This window comes from Neocloeon triangulifer, unplaced genomic scaffold (assembly GCF_031216515.1).
Source record: "Neocloeon triangulifer isolate White Clay Creek 2 clone unplaced genomic scaffold, ASM3121651v1 ptg000014l, whole genome shotgun sequence".
NCBI lineage: Eukaryota > Metazoa > Arthropoda > Insecta > Ephemeroptera > Baetidae > Neocloeon > Neocloeon triangulifer.
The window spans coordinates 699,248-722,384 of NW_026775556.1; the positions used below are offsets into that span (position 1 = coordinate 699,248).

A 23,137-nucleotide genomic window follows, 5' to 3' on the forward strand; every position below is an offset into this window, starting at 1 on the left:
AAGAACATTTTGTAGAGGCCAAAGACAAGGAAGGCCAAGAACATGAGGGCAAAAGCAACAAGGAAGGTCTTGCTGTTCTCCTTCCGCAGCCGCTTCAGGTCCTCCTCCTGCTGTCCCAGCAGACCTTTGACGTTCTGCAGCTCCTTCTCCAACTCCTCCCTGACGACAAATCAATTTAAATGATTAGAAAAATTTTATTTCAGTTTTCATTCGAATATGTGCAGGGACCTAGTTTCGAGTAATATAATTAAAAGCACCTTTTGTCCATCTCAAGGTGTCTGGACCTGAGGTTGCGTTCGATGGTCTCGATGCGGTGGTGGCACCTGCGGATGTCCTCCTCCACGGCCTCCACCTACACAAACAATTTCCAAAGTCTCTTTTTTGCAATAAAAACAAATCACAATCTCTAAACAGGACTGAACTATGATCGAATCAATTATTTTTCTCCGAAATCAGGTAGTCGTCCTCGTCAGGTTGGGCGATCTGCTCGCCCAGGGTTTCCTTAATGAGCTGTTTGAGGTGGCCGACGGCCTCCGGGCCTTGGTGGGCGCTCAGGCCTATCACGTGGCGGAAAATGAGAGGCTGGCTAGGCCTCATTTCCTCAGGGACGTCCCTGAGGAGGGCCTCTGGGTCGGCGACCTGAAGGTCAACCTGCTGACGGACATTCTCCAAGACCTCAAGGGCGCCCGGCCGGTCGAGCTTGTTGATGACGAGAAGGGCTGGTTTGGCCAGCAGGGTCGGCTCGTAAAGCTCGAGCTCCCTGGCGAGGAGCAGCACCGTCTGCAGACAGGTGCGCTCAGGGTGCATCGGACTGAGGCGGAAGCCCTCGGCGTCCACCACGACCACCAGCAGCTTGGTCCGCTCGATGTGGCGCAGGAAACTGTGGCCCATGCCCCGGTTCAAGTGCGCCCCCTCCAGCAATCCTGGCAAGTCGGCCATCGACACCTGACAAATGGTTCAAAAATAAATACTCTGAATAAATAATCTATCCATGTTTTTTTATCAACTGATGAAATCATATTCAAGATTAGGAAGGTTAGAATTGAAATGGATTAATATGCCATTATTAAAGTGGCTGTGATTCAGTATGGAATTTGCCATTCACAAATGGAAAGAGGAAATTCTCTTTTCATTACAGGAATAAAAAATTAGTCTTCCTAAAAAAATTTGAGAATTATAATAGACTCTTAGCAATTTTTTATTAAATTGACTGTAACAATAGTTTAAGAAAACAACTGTTAATTAACTTATTTACAAAGAAATAAAATTGTATTATGAGAATCTTAAAAATTGATACTACTTTTATTGTTGTTCAGACAATTTAAATTGATTTTCTTTCCTCTTTACCCTCTTTACCCTTCAAATATCTGTACCAAATTGTCAAGTTTATGGATTTTTTTTTACAACTTAAAACATACTTTTGTCTTGTCGGGGTACTCGATGAAGCCGACTTCAGGTCTCACTGTGGTGAAAGGGTAGGCGGCGACCTTGGGCTTGGCTCTGGACACGGCCCTCAGCAGGGTCGACTTGCCGGCGTTGGGAAAGCCGACGAGGCCGCAGTCCGCAATCAGCTTCAGGTCGAGCTGCAAAAACGTGGCCTCGCCCTTTTCACCTTTGAAGTCATTGTCAGGGCCGCCGCCCGCACCACCCTTGGCCACCACCAGCCGCTCGCCGATCTCGTTCAGCTCCCCCACCATCAAACCCTGCAAAAAATGAGACATTTTTTACCATAATTTAATTTTGGTTAAATTTCAGTCACATAAGTGAACCTTTCTGTTAATATGAAAAATAAGAATGACTTTAGAAAACCTTTAAAGACCTGATGATCGGCAGTAGATGGCTGTTTGCCGGAAAATGTGCCGAAAAATAAAAAAATCAACTTTTGCAAAAATTAGTTATTGAAATCCAAGTTTTTATTGGTAATGCAAGGAAAAGATCTCCAAATGGTTGGTAAAAAATTAAGTAATCTTATTATTTGTTAATTTGGGAGTTTTCATTACGATATTAAATTAAAAACTTTTATTCAAACAAACGATTGAATTTATTTGTCCCAATTTGTCCGAGAACTTCCCCCCACAACTGTGTTTGAAAAAATTCCAAAAATTTTGAGGGGCACATCTTTGGAAAGGTCAGATCACAAGGAACCGATTGGTGACCGCAAAAGGTTTTAGAAATTTGGGTTGATTCACAATCACTTTAAGAATTTTTAACTTACGCCTCCTTTATCGTTGATGCGGTAGGCGGCGACGCCGATGGGCACCGACAGGACGCTGGCGGCGCCGCAGTGTCCGAAGATGCGTTTGCGTGCGCTGGGCTGTCCGTTTTCGGCAGCGACGACCGGGACGCGGCGCCACCGCTTGTAGAAGGCGTCGAGCGATTCCTCGGCGTCGGCCTGAAGCACGACGTCGCCGCCGGAGCCGCCGACGCCGCCGAGTTTGGCGAGGCCGTCGGCGCCGTTGCCACCTCGCACGCGCACCTTGGCCGAGTCGATGAACTTGCCGACCATGAAGCGGCGAATCTTCTTGTTTAGCACAGCCGAAAAACGCATCTCGATTCGAGTTCAAGTTCAGTCCTGCTTTCGAGAGGAAAAAAGGGGTGTACACAAGGGAGCAGTGTCCGTGGTCAGTCAAGGATAGGTACCAACCTGCGCCATCACCGTACGTTCGCCCTTCGAGGCCATTCTTCGGCTCCAAGCAAAGTTCGGACCTTGTTGGTTTGGACGAGACGATTTTGAGGAGACAAAATACACGCTGGTTTGTTTTGTTGACACGCCCCCTTCTCACGAGTACGAAACGCGACGCCGCTGACCCCTGGCGGCGTCTGCGCCAACAATAAAAGCATGCATGGAAATTGATTGTAAACAATGTTCGCAGCTCAAGTAAGACAAGAACAAAGACACCAAGCGAATGTAAGTATTGCCAAAGAAATGATCAATAATTATTTAATTAGAGATTTCAAAAAAGATTCATAATCAATATTCCGCAATTGTTTCCAACCAATTCATAAAAAACATTATGTATCGTATCTAATTAAAATTATCTACATACATAAATGTGCATGACGAGGGAAGCATAAAATAAAATCATTTGATTAGAGGATGAAGAAAAATAATTATGAAGTCTATGATGCATCTAGGAATTTAAAATTCTACAAAAAATAATTGTTTACAAAAGATAGTTAAAATAATGAAAGGAAAACTTTAGAATTTTTTTTAATTGAAATAAGAAAAACTGAATTTTTTCTATGAAAGCGCCAAAGAGAAATTTATGGCGAATTTGTTTTAGAAATTAAACCTTGAAAGTTCTTTCCATTTTTAAACAGACGTTCAAAATTAAAAACCGCTTCTGAAATAAATTGCAGTGGCTAAATGAAGCAATTTTTCACTTTTTAGAATTAAATATAATGATACTGAATCAAAGCTGCAATAAATTTGAAATCTTCCGTAGATTAAAGGAAGTGAAAATCTCAAATCAATCGGACTTCCCATGACAATATTCTGATTATTGTCGAAAGTATGAAATTTATTTTTTACAGTAATAGTCTCTCGTGAAGACGTTTTTTAAAGCTTGTGTATAACTTTATTTCTTGATTTGATATTATGTGCAAAATTTAAAGAAAATTAATGATAGAAATTTAAACAAATTGGAGAATTCGTGAATTTGCGTACCAAGATGCTTGATAATTTTTCATCAAAATTGAGTCATTTAAAAAATTTCAGTGTTATTTGCAATTTTAAAATATCCTAAGGTCACTTTAAAAAGTTTTTGTTCCGTTAAAAAACATCGAAAAATCATAAATTGGAAATCTCTTAAATATATTGAGCAATTTTTGATAAATTTCTTATTTAAAAAATTTCTAGCTAACTTTACACAATGCAGAATAATTTTTGAAGCGGTTTTGAGGTACGGCAAAATAAATTTTAAAATATTAACTTAAATAAATTCTCAATGAACTATACAATATTCCATATATTTTTATTTATATCGTAAATAAATTTCCTTTTTTTCTTTTTAAATTTTAACAAAAAATTTAATAAAGAGTTGTCTCAAGGGTTACTTGAAATTGTGCGAGAGACAAAAAACCTTTTTTCGACGCAAAAAAAAAGTATAGTATTTATGTTTGTTGCTTGACAACTATGATTTCAATTATTATTTTTATCCTGATTTTTGGCAGAAAATATGTACTTCGTCAACCGTGGAACTAATTTCTGGCTATTTCCGCAAAGACGGAAAGTTCGGCGTGGGAACGAAGAACGAAAAAGAGCGATTCGGCCGGCGGAGTGGTCAGTGCGCTGCTCTCAGGTAGTCTCTCAGGTGGACTGAATGAATCCCGTTAGGAGTGACGCGCGGCTCAGGTAGGCACAACCACCGCTACAGATCCACGCCTAATGAAGAAGGAAGGCTCTTCCTCCTCCGAGGCGGCGGCGGCGGCGGCAGGAGAGGAGATGCGGGCATGTGCAACATGACCTGACGCTCATTGGCTCGCCGCCTGCAGACCTGAGAGCTCGTCGTACCTGCCAGGGCCACTGCACTCGACAGACGGACGAACGCAACACATCTCGAAACTCGCCACAAACACACACGTGAGTGCACTTCAATTTCAATCATTTTAATTCCACCATGAATTTGTTTTCATAAAATCAATTACTTGGCTCAAAACAATATTAATTTCCCCCTAACAATGAAGTCGCTAATTATGCAATGATTTTTTTTTTAAAAACTTGGCATTTCCTTTAGTTTTATGGCCTTAATTTATATAATAAATACATTTTATTGTTAATAATTATTTTGGTTTCTAAATTTTTATATTAAAATGTTTTGTTTTTTCCATCAAATTCTGCACCGAAATTTGATTAATCAACAAAAATAGGCTAAAAGGTTTTGCAAACAGGACGAATTAAGGTCTTTTTGTAAGAGGGCAATTAACACCCGCACACTTTGCCGTGAACTCGAACTTGCTTCTGGGAAGTATAAAAATTGTTGTCGCGAGAGTCGCAACGCGTCTCACGTTAACGCCTCGTGTGAAAAGACCTGCATTTTTTGTGAGTGCCCGCGCCTCACAAACCCAAAAGTGTGTTTCTCAATTTTATTCTCTCCACATTCTCACTTATTATGTAACTGAAATCAAACAGCTGCACCACACACAACTAATTGCGCACTTGATTGGAATGAGACGAAAAAACTCGAATTCCCGAAGGGCAAAAAATAACAGCCGCGTGAGATTTATTCGGCCTGTGAAAATATTCGCTTGAATGGAAAAGAAAGAAAGAAAGAAATAAAATTCAAACACCTGCCTTGCAATCAATTTGTTCGCAAGACTTTTTACTTGCAAAAATTAAATGTATAAAAAGATAAAGCAATTAATTAGGAGTGTGTAATTTCAGCTTTTGTGAGTGTCAATCGCGTTTTATTATTATTAATTATCTGCAACAATTGTTGTGTGAATTGTTGCTCGCGAATTTCACGGCGGCGCGACTAATTGCCGCCGCCGCTGCCGGTTCGCTCTGAGAAATTAGCCGCGAGCTCTGCGGTCAATGTACCATTCGGCGGCGCCTTAAAATCTTTTTGCTTCCAACAGCTGCTCTTCGCGATTCATTGATTTCCTTTGTCGCCGACTTGCATTTTCACTTGACTTGATGAGACGCAAAGAAATGTCACATTTTTTTTCGAATAAGACACAATTCGAGCGGAAGTCGAAAAGTGTTGCGTGGGATTTCGCGAGTTAGAATTTTTGGCTTTGTTTGTTTTAATGCTCGGCGCGGTTTGGGCGCTCCACATTTAAAAGGTGTGAAAATCGTTTGACCCCGAGAGTGAGACGAGTGAGAGAATTTTCGGATGTAAGTCTGGCTGCTCCACAAAAACTGTATTTTATTGGTTTTGCGCCGACCTACAAAAAGTGAAGTGCGAAAAAAACATCTATGTGATCTAATCGTTTTAAGTACAATCAAAGGCGTGCGTCCGTCCCCAGTGGTTCAAGGCTGCGCCCGTAATTTATTCAACTCTCGTTCTAGTGCGATTATCAACTATATTCATTTGAATGGCTCGTTTCACTCTTGGACAATTATTTGAATATTTTAATGTGCCTCATTATTTTATAAGATAAAAACCAATCTTTTTAGTAAAAATTGAGAAGAAGAAAACAGGAAAAGGTGGAATAACAAAAAAAAATTAAGAGGGAAAATTTTTAGCTTTTAAACGTCCAAACATCAACATCTAAAATTAATAAATAAATATTTCAATTTTTGGCAAATGTAATATTAAATAAATACAAATAATGGACTTCATTTTCCATTTTAGTATATTTATTTTTTGGCACTTGAACATTGAAATTTGGCCATTTTCCATCATTTTTGTTTCTCGTTATTAAAATTCTCCACTTGAAATATGCAAACTGATTGAGGGTATCGGTTATAAATTTCCAACAATTTTGTTTTTGAAGCTGCAGGAAAATCGTTTGAATCTTGAGCTGCAAGTGGAATCTAGCGCGTTTCGTTTATACGAGACGGAGCAAAAAATAAAATGATCTCAGAAACGGTGGCGTGTCTGTTTACGCGAGATCGGCCGCAGCTGTTATTTATCGGCAGGCTGCTCTAATCAGCGCGTAATTTATACCCTGGAATTTAACTTTTTGTGCGCCCTGCTAACGGATCATTTCGTTTCTCCTACTCTCGGAGCTAACTTTTCTATAAGAATTCTCTCGCGGTCGGTCGATTTTTATTAATTTACGACGTACATGAATTTTTGAAAGTGCGAGAGAATTGCGTAAGCCAGCGCGGTGTGGTTTGTTGTCCCGCGACGGGGCCAGTTTTCTATACTTTTCTTGCTTCTTTCTGGTCACCGCTCTCTCATCTCTCTTTCAGTCTCGCGCCGAGATGTAACGGGTTATCTAATAATTCTATAGTCGCGCGCGCACGCCGGCAGCCGCACTGCGCGAATCAATTTCGTCTCCTCGCCACCGAACAAAATCTGTCAAAAAATTATAAAATTTATATTATACATTATAAAAATTCTCGGTTTGTAAAAAGTGATTTTCCCAAATTTATCAAATTACCGTTTTAATTTCAAATTTGATCGTCAAAAGAATAAAAAAAAAAAAATTATTTTTTATATCATTTTCATTATAAATTGAATGGGGTGGCGATCAAATTAGCAGCGAATTGTAAATTCAGACATTAGAGAATGGATTGTTGTAAAAGTGTAAAACACGGCGCGGTAAACACCGAGTGAGATGTGTGTCTTGAGAGATGGCAATGACTCGTTCGTTGGCACATATATTACGAGAATAACGGCAAAGTGTGCTCCTGCTCACTTAGCATAGGCTCACTTCACTGCAAACAAAGGCAGCTCAAATCAAAAGTAATTCGATTAGACTTTTTGCCGGCGGCCGCAGACGAATCCGGGCTGAGAAGAATTATCATAACCCGAACTAGTCTGTCTAATTGTCGCTCATCAATCAAACTGGTTTCGCAAAATCTGTGTTTCTGAACCAATTTGAGTGACAAGTCTCTTTGTTCCGCCGACAGAACTGAAGCAAAAAGTCGCGGTTAACCGCTCAAATTTTACAATTTATATCAATCTCAAAAGTTGAACAACGGGAAACTTTTAATTAAAATGCGTTCAATCTGAATGTAAGGTCAAACCAATTATTTTATTTTTATTCAGGTGGTTCCTATTTTTCATTATTTTCATTTGAGATTTTTATAATAGGAAAGAAATTATAAAATAGAAAGGTTTTGTTAAAAAAAATGGCATTTCAGAAGAATCTATTTACTATTTTACTATTTTTATCAATTAAAGATTAAATTCAAGCAAGGCTCATCATAGTCTTTAAATTTTCAGGTGAAGCCATTTTGTCCAAAAATTAAATTTTCCCCTTCAAATAATTAAATAAAAATCTATCAATTCTCAATATATGTGAAAAACCAAGTAAAAATTACAAAATATGATAATATATGGACAGAAAAATCACCCACTTTTGAGCTGATGATTGAAGAATATACTTTAATTTCCTTGACGAATCGCAGGGAATACAAAACGGGGTTATCTTATGGGAACAAAAGATTATGGACCGAAAATGTGTGGCAATATTTTCTGCTCACACCGATGGGAACTTTTTGGCTCTAGTCTCTGTATTTTGGTAAAAATGGATTCACAAAGTGTGGCGATGCAGGAAATTTAGTTCAGTGAGCTCACGAGTCGCTTGATTGATGGCGATCGCGCGCGACGTGCCCCTGACCCCAGCAAGTTTCATCGCGAAAACAATGTGCTCTCCGCAGAAAACGAACGAATATTACGGTATCTCTCGCCGCGTTTAATTCTCTCGATCCATCAGGCGCGTGCACTTATTGCCTCGGCAATGCTTATATTTTATTTAGCGGATTGTAATATGCAAACAACTAGTTTTTAAATTAATTTATTTGTATCTCATAAACAAGAAATTCCTTTTTTTTTTGTGAAATTAAACTGTGATAATGACGTCGACTTTCAATGAGAATAATTCGAAGGGGTCCCGACTTTTTGCTTGAAATAATTTGCCAGTAATTCAGAGCAGCCACCGATCATTGGGTTGAATAGGCCCAATTTGGCCAGTCACTACTTTCACAATGAATCTCGGTGTGTGATGATGTCATGCATGTATCGGTCGGTATTGTGCCCATTCTCAAAAGTGGAATAAGCAAGAGGATTTCCGTAATTGGCGAATCGAAAGTTATTACGCACCGCCCGATCCATCTCGAAATTTTACAGTTAACTTCGAACAAAAAAAACGTGTGTTATTGTTGGTGCTATTAAATTATAAAATCGTAATGACCTTAATCGTGTTCACATGTAACACTATTTTTAGTAAAAAATTGTATCAGCCGATTTAGTTTTTTTTCACGTGCGCGAGCATTTCCTCACTTGCGAGTATAACAAAGACGATTCACGTGAACAGTTAAGTCTCATTTTTCTTGAGGAATATAAAAAGTTAATGAACCTTATTGAAATACATGCGGGCTGATGCAGCACGAAATGCACTTATTCTGCCAAAATTTCATAACGGCGCATTTCCACGAAATTGGACCGCGGTTTCGCGCACAATAGGTAAATAATTGCGTTATTTCAGTTGAATGCCCAGTGAGAGAATATTTGAATAACGGCGGGATTTGCCTTGGCAATTAGAGCTTCAAGTTCGTTTTCTGTGTGTCATTGCGCAAACATAACTGGCCCGAAAGACAAAGAGATTGGCAGGAAAATTATTAAACGTCGCCAAGCCCACCAGGATTTCACACGTCGTTAAAACCAAAATGATGAGAAGCGATTTCCATGTGCGAATATTATTCACATGATACAATATTTTTCAACAAATAACGCTTTTAACTTTTAAGCAGAAAAATTCATTTTTAATGAAACGCGCCTCTTTGCTTTAAAGCTCAAGAGAGTGATTCGTTTTCGATTTTTACTGTTTCACTTCCAGTTGTCAGATTGCCGTGATATAATAATTAACAGAAGCCGCTGCCATCTAAAAATCCGCTATTTCAGCGCAAGCGAGCGTGTAGTTGATTTCGTGGAACGAAAGGCGTGCTCGTCGCCACACATGAACATTCGACGTCTTGTTAGTTTTACTTTCCTTCAGAAATTAATTTGCAGTTAAATGCTTCCACAAAAAATTGTACCGTTATCGGAGGCACCAAATTTCCATCTTTACGGCAATGGTGTGTCATCCGACCAAACATAAAAGAGCGACATTTTTTCCCTTTAAAGTATGTGTGTGCCTCTCCTGAAAAAGAGGGTCAAACTAATCTTGAATTCTGGACCGTAGCTCATTTTCAATAATTTGAATCTTTTTGCAGAGTGGAAAGTCACGATGCAAGCTGCAAAAAGGGCAGCTGCAGCCCTGCTCCTCTGCAGCTCACTCCTCCACAATGTGATTGCATTTCCCGCCGCGTCCTTGATGGAACAAGAATTAGACGGAGATGACACGAGAAAAGTTTTGGGATCAAGGTACTAATTTGCAGGATTAAATAAATTTTTAGTGTACAATTTGTATGTTTTTTTTTTATTCTTTGTTCGCAGCGTGGTCACTTCCGTATCCGTGATAATGGATCTTGGGAACGGATCGCAAACGTATGCTGACCCAACCGGACGTCCCGTAGACAAGCCTGCAAGCGCTTCGCACCTGTCCAGCCCTCCTAGTCTCATGTCCCCGGACAGATACGAGTTTTATACGTTCAACGACGCCGGCGACCTGGTCAAGAGAATGATGACTATGGACGAAATCCAGGGTCTGATCGCCGGGGAGAGTGTTGAGATTGGCTCTGACCTGCCGGGCATGGATCCTCAGGATGTTGAGCCCCTCGAGGAACGTCCTACCTCGTTTTTCCTGCTGCCTAGGCCATTGGAAAGAAACCCTGACTGGTCACCGCCTGGTGTCGACAAGGTGATCAAGAAAGTTCAGGATGTGCTGGCTGACGTCCAGAATAGAATCACCATTGAGGAGAGCAGTCACGTGCCCCACTGGGGAATCAACAGGCCCAACATTCCTAACACTCCTCTGCACGCCACTCAAAATATTCCCGGCTCAACCCTGCACCTTTTGAAGGACACCCCCGAAAAGGTCAGCACTTTTGTTCCTCCAGTCTTCACAACCTCAAAGCCGACCGAGGAGGAGATTGAACAAGTTGCGGAAATTGCACCCAGCTCCACTCCAACTTTGGCGCCCGTTAGCGCTACCATTGAAATTTCCTCAACTTTGCCTGAAAATCTCGTCAAAGTCTCAACAGAAATGCCTCAAAAGTCGACGGAACCTCCATCAGTGGCTCCAATTTTGAAGACAACCACTCGCATTCCTCCAGAAGAAGCATCCTTCATTCCTGTCTTCCAAGTCAAACCTGATGTTGACCAACCAGCAATCACAATTCCGTCGACAATCATTGCTGATTTGCTTGTGGAGGATATGTACGAAAAGATCAAACACACTGAGCAAGATGCAACCTCAAAGCCTGTCCAAGTTGAAGAGCGAACCAGCACAACCTCAGCTGCCAGTTCAACAAGCCCATCTACAGTTACAAGTTCCACAAGCCCCAAGCCAATATCCACCACTCAGAAAATCCCACCTCCAACCACATTTGCCAGTTCAACTAGACCCAAACCAATTTCCACCACTCAGACGGCCCAACCATCGATCATTGTTGCCAGTTCTACAAGCCCAAAGCCAGTGTCTACCACTCAAAGAATTCCACCATCAACCACTCAAAAGGCAACCACAGTTGAACTCGAGACGCCGCAGAAAACCACATCAAAACCTCTGCCTACGATGGTGAAAGTAGAAACTCAAACTCGAGTTGCGATCAAGACTACCGAATCTGCTACAAAGCCAACAACTGCTGCTTTGATGCAGAAAATAAGCAGCACAACCGAATCTCTGAGAACTCAAGCATCATCAACAACTTCCAGTCCTGCCAAACCAGTAACTTCTGCAACCACGATTGAATCTTTCAATATCACCGAACCCTCATCAACGAAGGCGCCCTCAACTGCTCTGCCCAATTCGCAAAGCATTTCTGGCTTTTATCTCACCACTCATATCACCCCTACCGAGGCTCCGAAAACTACGACCCAGGCTCCTGTTAAAGTGAACGTCTCCAACGTCATGTTCCCCAATATGGTGGCCAGTGACTCGGTTCTAACATCAGCTGCTCCGGTGCAACTGAAGCAGAACACCAATGTTCCTATTACTGCTCCCACCACTTCTGCGCCTAGCAAGGTCACAGTTCAGACAACTTCACCCTCTAAAATCACAATTCCCACCACTTCTGCGCCTAGCAAGGTCACAGTTCAGACAACTTCAACATCTAAAATCACAATTCCCACGACGAAAACACCAGTTAAAGTGACCACTGAAGTTGTTCCTGCCCCTGTTTTTGATGCCCAACCTGAATCTGATTATGCAGATTTTATTGCCCTTCCAACTGAGACTACTCGACGCCCAGCTACGTCAACACCAAATGTGCCAGAAAAATTAACTGAAAAAACCACTTCTTCGCCAATAGTCACTACTGTCTCTACCACACCAACAAAGCAGGTTTTCACGCAAAAACCTGTAAATATTCCTAAAATAACACTTCCTCCTTTCGATGACTTGAAAATTCAAATGGATCAGATAACTCAGTCTCTCACTGATAAAAAACCCACTCTCTTACAACAAACGGATAAAAGGCCAATTGTCTCCTCTTTCTCATCTACGACTGTTGCATTTGGTTCGTCAGCTGGCCCTGTTCAAACTGGTAAAACTACTGTTCCTCCTAAAGTGACAAGCCAAGTTTATACTACAATGAAACCCTCCACAACCACTTCGCAACCAACAACTAGCACAACAGAAGCGTTCACAGAATCTGTGATTTTTGAAACTCAGATGACCACTGTTAATGAGCCCCCAGTAGCCGATAACTTGGTCATGGAGGACATTACCTCTAAATCGTCTGATTTTGAACTGACCTCGGAAGTATCAGGAATCGAGGCAGACGCCACCGAAAGCAATTTTGACGGAATCGAAAATGATTTTTCAGAACAAGAGTCCGATGAGGAAGAAGAAAATTTTGAAAGTACAGAAAGGATTGAAACCGACGATGAAGTTCCTTTCCTGTCTCAAATCTTCGATGATGTTTCTACTTCACAGTCCAGTGAAGAAGAGGAAGATGTCAAAATTACAACTTCACTACCAGTAAAAACTACTGTGAAACCTACAACCACGCAGAGCACCTCAACAGTGGCGCCTGAAACAACAACCACTCAAAAATTGTTCATTAACACAAATAAAACTCCCCCAACCAATACTCCTTTATATGAAAGTCCCAGAACTGAAACTCCTACCACCAAAATTCCCACAACTAGAGCCCCTATTACTACTACAACCTCCCTAAAAGTTACAAGTCCAGCGTCTTCTACAACCAAAATAATTACCACCTCTGCAAAAGTCCAGCCGCAGTTGAAGGCCACCCAGGCACCGCCAGCATCCTCCACTGTTGGCAAGGTAACAGTTAGTCCTTCTTCTGGTTTTGGGTCAAGTCAGTCAAACACGCAAACTACCAAACTAGCCTCCTCTACTAGTCCAGTTACTAAAACCACTAACCCGCCGGCGAATGCGGATGATTCGAGCACAGAGGAGATGGAATTGGTGTCGACCACCGAGTACGTGGTGAGTCCCACGACAATAAAGCATGCGTCCACAATTAAACTGGACACTAGCAAGGGCCCTGGCGCGAGTAGCATGCAGCCTGTCGTCAACAAGCTTGACAGGGAAAAGATTAAAGAGGTTTTGGATCAGATTCTGGACACGGCGGGCATTCTCAATTTGGGCGACAGCTCCGAGGAGGCGGTCAGAGAGGAAATTTACACCACTTTCATTCCAGCGTCCACCACTGTGAAAAACACCTCCCCTCAGCCCGCAAAGAACACCACCTTCCCAAACAAAATACAAACCACCCTGACTAAACCTACGAAAAACCAGACGATTCCTGTGACCACGACTGAAAAACAGACACTTGTCACTGAAAACATTACCGACCTGGAAGTTAGCTGGCAGGAGCCTCCTGAGGTCATTTGGACGGCGGAAAAGAACGCCTCGAGCAACAAAAAACCACCCGTGAAACAAGCAACGACGACCACTGTTGCTCCTACCAAGAAACCGACTGACAAAGAACCGACCACCCTGACCAAGTCGAACGACGACGGCATGGAGCTGATCGCCTCCAGCGACAAAATCCGCCCCTCCACCCCATCCATGCGGCCCCGACCCAAACCCTACGCAGACTCGGCGCCACCGGTTGAGCTGAAGGCGGCGTCAATCAATAACCTGGGCCTGGAGGCGACCACCGTCACGCTGGACGAGGACGTGCGCCGCTTCATTGACCTGAGCAATGATATCGGAATCCGCCTCTACAAACACACGACCTCTGACCTGGACAAAAGACGCAGCATCGCCATCTCACCCTTCGGCGCCACCTCCCTCATCGCCATGGTCTTCATCGGCGCCCGAGGCCAGACCTCTGCACAAATCAACGACTTCCTCCCCTTCGACGACATGATCACCTTCAACCCCCACCTTGTCATGAGGAACATCACCGACTCGGTCATCATGAGTCCTGACCTCCACTCTGCCGCCATCGTCAGAGAGCTCTACAGCCAAAAGGTACCAGTTTTAAAAATTTAAATGAAATAATATCACTTTGGAAATTGCAGGGAAGCAAAGAACCTTTGGACTTCTATAAGGCGCGCGCCAGTGCGTTTTACGACGGCCTGATGCAACAAGTAGACTTCGAGGACATTGCCAAAGTAGTCAGGGTGCGCACGAATGAACTGGTGAAAACGCAGACCTCGAACAAAGTGCCTCTCTTCTTGGGAGACGCTGCCGTTTTGCGCCTCAACCCGCCTTTTGCCGCACTCAGCGCCAACGTTTTCCAGGTTAGTTTTTATCAAATGAAGCCTGCAAGAATTTAAATTAAAATGAAATCATTGCAGACAACAATACACCCTGAAAATGTTTTTTATTTAAATTTTTATAAAAAAAAAAAATGATTTTATATCTTAATATTTTAAGCATCACAGTAAATATATTAATTATAGCCATAATTTCTAAAATATTAAATATTTTTAATATATGAATTGCAGATGGATTGTACTCTTTCGACATCGGCTGGAAGAGACGGCGAAATGACCTTCCACGGAGAAAAGAATGAACACGTGTTGCCCGCGGCTGTGTGGAGCGGCGAGTTCATGATTGGCTATGATGTCGGACTAGACGCAACCGCCGTAGAAATTCCGCACTCGAACTCTCCAACAGGCGCCCTCACCAGCACCGTTTTCGTCATGCCCGGCAAGCCAGGTACATTTTGTTTCATTAAATATTCAAATTCGCAATTAATGTACAAAAATCCTCAGGAACCAACAGTTTTGCCGGCGTGCCCCTGTTGGCGCGGCTGGAGGCCAGACTGATCTCCAGACGCGCCTGGTCTGGGCTGCTGAGGAATCTGCAGCGATCGGAACACGCCATTGACGTGCAAGTGCCCAGATTCGAGCACCGCTCAGTCCTCAACTTGACCGTCCCACTGAGCAGGATGGGCCTGAAAGACGTGTTTGTTGAGGGGAAGGCCGACCTGAGAGGCGTCAATGGCATCCAGGAGCTCTACCTGAGTGACATAAGTCAGGTAATTTGATGGAAAAAAGAATTCGTCAGCGTGTGTTTGTATCAGTGGAAAAATTGAATTTTATTTTAAATTTGTGATTTGCAGATGAACGTTTTCTCGTTGTGCTCAACGCCGGACGCCGAGGGTCACGTGGAGACGTACCCTTCTTCAAAAAGGACTGGGCGGCTGGGAAGTCGCGGCGGCGAGGATTACGAGGACGATTATGACTGGCGAACCGGCAGTTTGCTGAAGGTGCCGCTGCCCCTGCGGCCGCGCCAGGCCAGGCTGCCCGCGTCCGAGAACTCAAGACTTAAGATCGATCGACCCTTCCTCTACTTCATCAGACACAACCCGACCGGCATGATTCTGCACATCGGCAGGTTCAATCCCCGCGACGAACCCTGACTTTCATTCATTTGTAAAGACTTGATTGCTTAATTGTTAGTGCCCCCGCCTATATATTGAGATTTTTGCCGCTCACTTGACGACGAGACAAAAAGTGGCCGGCAAAAATTGTTGCTGTATCTTGACCAAATGATTCATTTATGCCGATTGCTTGGTTGACATGTTGTTTCTTAAGAAATACTTCTAATTTTTAGGGTGTGTAAATATTAGTAATTTATTAATTGTGCTAGGCAGTGTGTTATTTATGAGCAAATTATGTTGTCTATGTGAATGTTATGATTTTTAAATAATAAAACAATTTGAATTAAAATCTTTTTTTAACAATGGAAAAGGAACCAAGTTTAATATAAGCATTATTAATACTTCGGCTGAAATCACAGCATGGCATCAAGACTGGGAATAATTTTGTTCTGTTTTGTTGGACAGGCGAAAGTCTTCATGAAGTACTTTGAGTTTTTCATAATCATGTCAACCCTGCAAAAGAAAAGTTCCATTTTAAAACAATTAAAATTAAAAAAAAAAAAAAAATTATAGCAATACCGAAGTTGCGGTGGCAAGTGTTCTGCTTCGTACAGCTCCACCCTGTGATCCAAAAACTCCTTCCTGGTGCAAAACATCTAAAATTAAAAATTGCACATGTTTTCTGATATTTAATTTTTCGGAGAGTAAAATTTTGAACCTGAGCGTGAGCTATGAAGAAGCTCTTGGCGTGGTCGTAGTTAATGTAGGGCAAGTTGAGGTCGCTTTTGTTTTTGCCTTGGGCCTCGACGCGCCACTCGTTGTAAACCTCAAAGGCCAAGTCCATGGCGCCCACGTCTGCAAAGCGCTCGTTCATCGACAACTCCGACTTGACCTGGGAGAGTAAAATTTCAATAAAATTGCACGTTATTTGCAAGATTATTTTGTCCTCACTGTAAAATCAGCGACTCCGCCATTTTCGAGGAAGAACGACTTCTGGAATGAAAACTGCTGCTCGAGTTGGGTGGTCAGGTCTTGGAAAATGTACTCATTCAGCGTTGTGATGGCCGTCGTCCTTTTCCCGATCGCATCGTAATTTATCCCGGTTGGATCAAAGTGGTGGATTATTTCGTGGGCCATCATCGACCCCAGCGTGCCCATGTTGATGTACTCGGGCGCGTTCAGAAAGTACTTGCTCGTCAAAACTCCGAACGGAATTACTTAATGAAAATATATAGAATTTTGTTAAAATAATTATTTCTCTCAAACCAATCGCATTGAGTCCGTACTCGACGATGGGCTTGGTCAAAGTGGCCAGGGAAAAGTGGCTCCAACTAAAATTTTTTAAATCAATATTTTTTATGAAATTTAAAAAATAAAATACATTTGGCTGTTTCCGGACGGTTTTCTTCCGAGTCTGAAATCGCTATACATTCGTTGGCGGCGACGTCTGAGGAGGCGAATCGCCTTTTGTAAAAAGTCTTCAGCAAAATCACCCTTATTCAATACGAAGAAAATTAAAGAAATTAAAAATAATTCCTTATTGAAATATACTTCGGTGATGTAGATTTCGGGCGTGGGCTTTTTGGCGCCTCCCACCTCGAGCTTCATGTTCTGCAGTTTTTCCACCAGGTTGTCCTTTTCCGTTTGGTCCTTGATGAGAGGCGACTCGCGAATTCGTTTGGTCAGGAGCATCACTTCCTTTTCGAAAATCTCCGTGGCCTGAAAAACGACAAGTTAGGCAACCCGCTGGACAGCGACGCTCGACAGGTTGCCTGACCTTTTCGGTGAGGAATTCGTACTTCTTTTCGTCGAAGGCGGACAGATAGAGTGAAGAAGCAGTATCTGCCATCAGCCGCTTGGACATGTCGAGACACATTTTCGAACGATCGCACGTCCCCTTTTCCAGGACAAAGTCCACGTACAGCACGTGTGCGTACATCGCCAGGATCGCGTTGTAAAGAGAGCTTCAAATCGTAAAAGATTTACATAAATTATATAGGAATTAATTCATTGTTTATTTACTGTTCGCCGCTGTACGTATCGAACTGCTCAAAAAGGGCGTCAAAGTAGCCCTTCATGTAGACCTGCACCACCGTTTTACCGTTGATCATCGATGAATTCGCCTTCACCACTTTCCGCAACAAATCTTCCCAGTTCAGCTTAATTAAAATTTCAAGATTTAGTTAAAAAAAAAAAGCAAATTGGGATGGGAGTTAGATTTAACTCCTTTTTCAACTATTACTGAAATAAAATCTTTTTTCAGATTTTCCTAATTAAGTATCAAGTACAAACAATTTGAGGATCTAAATCAACAAAATTAAGATACTTTTAAAAATTTAAAATGAGGCTTTCTTTTACTTTTAACTTTTCGCTAGATTTTAACCGGTTTTGAAGTCATGTTTTATGGAATTTTTGGTTTGAATATTTATAATTATTAATTCTAGTTATCAGATTATAATTTTCCGTAAATTGCTTTGTTGCTAGAAAATGTAATTTAAAATTATTTGATGGTTGATAGCCTTAAACTTTTCATTATTGACATTTTAAGTTCAAAAAATAAATAATCTCGTCTCTAGAAAAAAAGAACAACAATAAGTATGCAATTAACTAATTTGTGATGAAATTGAGAATTTCAACTTAAAATAAAACGATGCTTTTATAAAATTATTGGTTACTTGAAGAAGCATAACAAAAAATTTTTAATTTTCTATTAGAATTTTCAATTTTTACTGAGTTTTATAATCATTTGAAATAGGCAGAAATCAGAAAAATTGAAGAATATTTTGTATTTTTACCAAAGAATAAAGTTCCTGCAGTTCTGACACAGTGTGCTTTTCGTAGCCCTTGGTTAGCATGCTGACTCGGACGTCCGCTTCAGAGAGGGACGCCTTTTTTTATTGAATTCAATAAAGTTACAGAAATTCACTTTTTTATAAATTCAAATACCTGGGAAATCAGTTTGGAGCGGATGAGTTCCTCGGCGGCGAACATGGTGCCCTGCAAAAGGACCGCTTTTTGCTCGGGGAACTCGTTGAAAGCCTCAAACTCGGCAACCGTCTTTTCCAAACTCTTGAAGTATTCCATCTCATTGTCCTTTTAAACAAATTTTATTTTACATGAAGAAACTAACTGATACTTTTTTAAGCTTATACCTTGCATGGAACGTAATGGGAGTAGTAAAGGTCCTCCAAGTTGACGTTAATTCCTTGGGCGGGGCGCGTTTGCAAAAAGCACTTTTTCGCGTTTTGGTCTAAACTGGTGTGGAGGAAAGTGTTTTGCGGCATCGCAGGCACGATTTTTATTGAAAAAGGGTCATCTCTGCCCGCCTCGGACACGTCCAGGAGAATGTCAAACAAGGGAGCACTAAATTTAATTGAATTAATAATTGAAATTTGCCATTACTAATTTGTTCCATTTCGGAAAAAAATGGCACGTCAAATTCAATCATTCTATGAATTCAATGTTACATTTTTTCCTAAAAGTTTTTATTTTAATTATTATTTGAAATGTTAAATTCCTATGAAGATTGAGTGGATTTCAAATTAGTACCTGTTAAGGTGGAAAATTTTTGCAATCAAATCAGTCAAAGCGTCACTCTCTGCCCTCTGGTCTTGAAAAGAGCCCACGCTTTTCAGAATCTCCTTTGCTGAGCGATGAAATTTTTAAAAATAAAGATCAATTTTGAAAGAAAAATTAATAGCAAATTCTGACATCATTTCAAACTATAATAATAATTAAAAATTTGTTTCTTTTATAAATATTTCTTTAAATAAAACAAATTTTTTGCTACAATTTGACCTTTGGAATTTTCTGTAAAAAATGATTTAGTTTTTTTTTTAATTCACATTTAAAAAGAAAATAATGCAATCCAGTTTCATTAAAAAAATAAAAAGAATTAATTATTTAATTGGAAAACTTCTGAACCTTTTTGGAGTCTTTGCGTGTGGTTGAATTTGGTCTCGTAGCGGAGGCAGTCGACGTAGAAAGATTGGAAGAATCTGGGCATGATCGACTTGGACTCGTTGCCCAGCATGGCGAGGCGAATGTGCTCGTCCACCCTGGCGTCAGGGTCAGCCTCTGCCAGGTCCCTCGTCCTGCGGAGGGCGCCGCACGCGTACTCGTAAAAGTTGTCGCACGGTTTCGCGTCGACGTTCAGCAAACTCAGCTGCCGACTCGCGATCGCGCTGCACTGCTGACTTGAACACCGCGCCTCTGTTTCCCCACAAAATCTTTGTTAAAATTCCAAGTCTTGCACTTTTTGAATTAATCGAGAATTGAAGCTCACATATTTTACAATACAAGTTTCATTATCTTTGTCAGGAATGGAAAAATGAGTAATTTATTTCACTCCAAATTTCCCTTTTTCAATTATTAGTGCGTATTTCAAAAATTTATTTCTTTTCACTTGAAATAAAATTTTGTAGTTAAATGGTTTTATTTCAGGCTCTTTGGGTTTGCAAGGTTCAAGTAGTATTTATTTATTTTATGTACAGCATAGTTAATTTTTATTTTATCTTCTCTTTGTACAAAATATTTACATTATTAAATCGAGATTAGTTGGATAAAAGTTCCGGCAAAGCTTCACCTTCTGTTGAGGCGGTCGACGGAGGCTGAGAGGCCGATCTGCCTTGACGCTCCGAAACGGAAGTTGCGGTCGCCGAAGTTTCCGCCCCAGATTCGGTCACGTTAGAAGTCGACGTCAAATCTAGATATAATTTTTATGTCTCGTTAGAAACAATTTCAAATTTCACCATTTTCAGAAGTTGTCGTTTCTGCCGCTTCCGACTTTGATTTCTCTACTGTAGTTAATTCTGCACAATTAATTTAAAATTTTCAACTAAAATCAATTAATTTAAGAAATTTTTGCCTGTCGCTTCAGAAGAGGTGATTACAGATGAAGATTCCGAGGACAAAGCTTCTGTGCTTGTTGGGCTGCTAGAGGCTTGAAATAAAATAATATACATATTTTTAATAGTATGAATCGCCTAATTTTCAAATAAATGTTTTGGCTAATTCTTTTTATTATTGTAAATCACAGCACCTGACATCAAAATTCCGGCATTCCCTCAATTTTTTCTGGTAAAAAATTTCTGATTCGTGAGGTTTAAGTTTAAATTGGGATTTTCCTGCAGGGATTTTGAAATGCTTAAAAAAGCAGGATATCGTAATCTCGTTTTAATTTAACCACCAAGTTTAAAAAAGAAATATGTAAGGTTCCTGGTTCATATTATTTTAGAAATATTTAAAATAAAAATGCAATTTACAATTTTAAGTTAGGTAATACAAAAAAAAAAAAAAATAAATAAATAAAAATATTTCACTGACCTTGCTTTTCTTCAGAGGAATCTTTCAAATCACGAGAGCTTGGCAGATCTAAAATTATATCAAAGTTATTTTTGAATTTATTTTTTTATTCTCCAACCTTCGTCGTCAATTTTCGGCAACGGTGAGGTCGTCTGAGTTGCCTCCTCTGTTGATGCGGCGTTACTAGACTGGTTGTTGGAACGCACCTCTGATGGCACAATTATAGATTCAAAATACATTGGAGAATTTTTCAATGAAATTTAGCTTAACCAGTTGCGACATCTTTGTAGTCCTCAGAGTCATCATGTGTTGTTGGTTTAAAAGTGGAGGTTGTTGCCATCGAACTGTATTTTCCGCCGCCAAAGGCTCCCGTGCTCAAGTCGTCCGAACCACTCTACAAAATCAATAAAAAAAAATATAATTTTAATCTTTTTTTATAAGATATTTAGAAAATTTGTTTGAAGAAGTTGACACTCGAGGAGATGATCATGGAAATGAAGATTCGGGCTTTTCCTCGTTGCAAAAAATTGTTTTTATTCAAAAAACAAACGGCTCTACCAGTTTCGGTCACGGTCTGCGACCCTATTTCATGAGCAAACGCGCTGCTCGCTGACTAATACAAGAATACATGAAATAGGGTCGCAGACCGTGACCGAAACTGGTAGAGCCGTTTGTTTTTTGAATAAAAACAATTTTTTGCAACGAGGAAAAGCCCGAATCTTCATTTCTATTTAGAAAATAGTGGAGGTAAAATCTAAAAATAAAATGGCCACTGTTTTTATCACAATCAGTGCCAGAAAAACGGAGAGGAAAAGAAATCACGTTATAGGTTGTTTTTTTATTGAGGGAACTCCGTATTCGTTTTTCCTATAAAATAATAATTTATATTAAAAAAATAAAATTAAAATGTGTAAAAAATTATTACATTCTAAATTTCTCAATATTTATTTTTGAATATATAAAGATGATGTAGAAAGAAAACATTTTACTGCTGTTTCATTGTCAGTTAAATTTGATTCAGACCTGAATTTGTATTTATCTTACTTACAATACAAATTTGCAATACAAAAAAAATTAAACATTCAATTTTATTTAATTAATAAATTGCTGTTGTTAAAATAAAATAAAGAAAAATTGGCGTCTTCTTAATATCCCTGCCAGCTACAACAATTATTTACAATAAGAACACTTTTAAATATAATTTAACTAAAATTAAATTCTTTGTCATATCTCAAAAAATGTGTTCGTCATTAAATATCAAATGTTTTGATCAAAATTTACTGACCTTATGTGGAGGTTTTGCCATCCAAGGGTGCGTGGCGATGAGGATGATGACGCAGATGGCGAGGAAGACGAGCATCGAGGCGAGACACGCCGCGTACGAATGGTCCTTGGGGGGCGTGGGGTACCCTTCGCCAGGGCCCACCTGCGTCAACCTGTAGCCGCCCGATCTCGGCATCGTCGGCGCCAGTACTGCACTCTCAAGTTTGGAGGGTAAAAGCGCAGCTGCCTGCTGGAAAAACCACAAACACCGCACCGCCGCACAACAGGAAAGTTCATTATTTCCTTCTCGCCACTTTGTTATCGCCAAACGAACAAAAAAAATTGTGGAAGTACGAAGAAGGATTGTTTTAATTGCGGGAAAGCGGTTTTTTTATTGGTTTTCCTTGAAAATCGAAGACAAACGTAAACAATTTTTTGCAAATAAAATTTGTTTTTATAAAGTGAACAAAATGTTGTGTAGAATTTTATTGAGTAAAAATAAGATTTGAAAAAGAATTCCGTAGATGAATTTCAAGAGCAAGAAGCCTCGATTTCTTATACGGCCTTGATGTTCTTGAATTTACTTAATTTCTGTAAATTATTTTTCGTCTGAAAACAAATTGTTATAATAAAAAGTCATAAAAAGGTAAATTAAATCCTTCTTGTATTTATTGCTCAAATAAAATAATGCAGTACTTGATTTTACAAAATTTGTAATTTAAATTTAAAATAAATTATCAGAATAAATCAATAAATTATTATTTTAGTATTTAAAATTAACAAGTCTTTTTGAAATTTTGTTAATTATTTTTATTTATACTTAATACATTTATACTTGGTACATTTAAATACAAATTTTGGCAAAATTAAATTTTTTTCTAAGAATTTTGCTCCGAGATGAGTCCAAATTTGGTGCGCGAAACAGTGTCACCTGTTTATTTTCTTTGTTTCGACGTCGGCGCGGGCCGGGTGGGGCCTAGGTGAGTAACAAAGTGACGTTTAATTACACAAGTAATATCATATCTCTGGCTCGCGCGCGTTATC

The 23,137-nt window shown here is 40.2% G+C and overlaps 3 protein-coding genes across 3 annotated transcripts; 1 reads left to right on the forward strand and 2 right to left on the reverse strand.

The window, feature by feature from the left end:
* Positions 1–263: 263 nt before the first annotated feature.
* Positions 264–4,310, reverse strand: LOC132199384 (GTP-binding protein 10 homolog). The gene is made up of 5 exons (XM_059624043.1): positions 4,185–4,310; positions 2,645–2,820; positions 2,216–2,572; positions 1,419–1,703; positions 264–945 (listed from the first exon to the last, which is right to left on the reverse strand). The coding sequence occupies exons 3-5, from the start codon at positions 2,546–2,548 to the stop codon at positions 433–435; spliced, it is 1,131 nt and encodes a 376-aa protein (XP_059480026.1). The 5' UTR covers positions 2,549–2,572; positions 2,645–2,820; positions 4,185–4,310; the 3' UTR covers positions 264–432.
* Positions 2,870–15,892, forward strand: LOC132199382 (mucin-2-like). Its single transcript, XM_059624040.1, has 8 exons — positions 2,870–2,908; positions 4,174–4,582; positions 9,830–9,980; positions 10,053–14,166; positions 14,217–14,438; positions 14,646–14,859; positions 14,916–15,181; positions 15,266–15,892. The coding sequence occupies exons 3-8, from the start codon at positions 9,844–9,846 to the stop codon at positions 15,563–15,565; spliced, it is 5,253 nt and encodes a 1,750-aa protein (XP_059480023.1). The 5' UTR covers positions 2,870–2,908; positions 4,174–4,582; positions 9,830–9,843; the 3' UTR covers positions 15,566–15,892.
* Positions 15,747–22,301, reverse strand: LOC132199383 (phosphate-regulating neutral endopeptidase PHEX-like). Its single transcript, XM_059624042.1, has 21 exons — positions 22,116–22,301; positions 21,101–21,224; positions 20,949–21,038; positions 20,852–20,899; positions 20,394–20,468; positions 20,278–20,337; positions 20,112–20,231; positions 19,451–19,738; positions 19,076–19,172; positions 18,679–18,889; positions 18,473–18,619; positions 18,322–18,414; positions 17,549–17,685; positions 17,304–17,490; positions 17,078–17,245; positions 16,908–17,020; positions 16,793–16,857; positions 16,478–16,743; positions 16,245–16,418; positions 16,106–16,182; positions 15,747–16,039 (listed from the first exon to the last, which is right to left on the reverse strand). The coding sequence occupies exons 1-21, from the start codon at positions 22,287–22,289 to the stop codon at positions 15,940–15,942; spliced, it is 2,814 nt and encodes a 937-aa protein (XP_059480025.1). The 5' UTR covers positions 22,290–22,301; the 3' UTR covers positions 15,747–15,939.
* Positions 22,302–23,137: the final 836 nt, after the last annotated feature.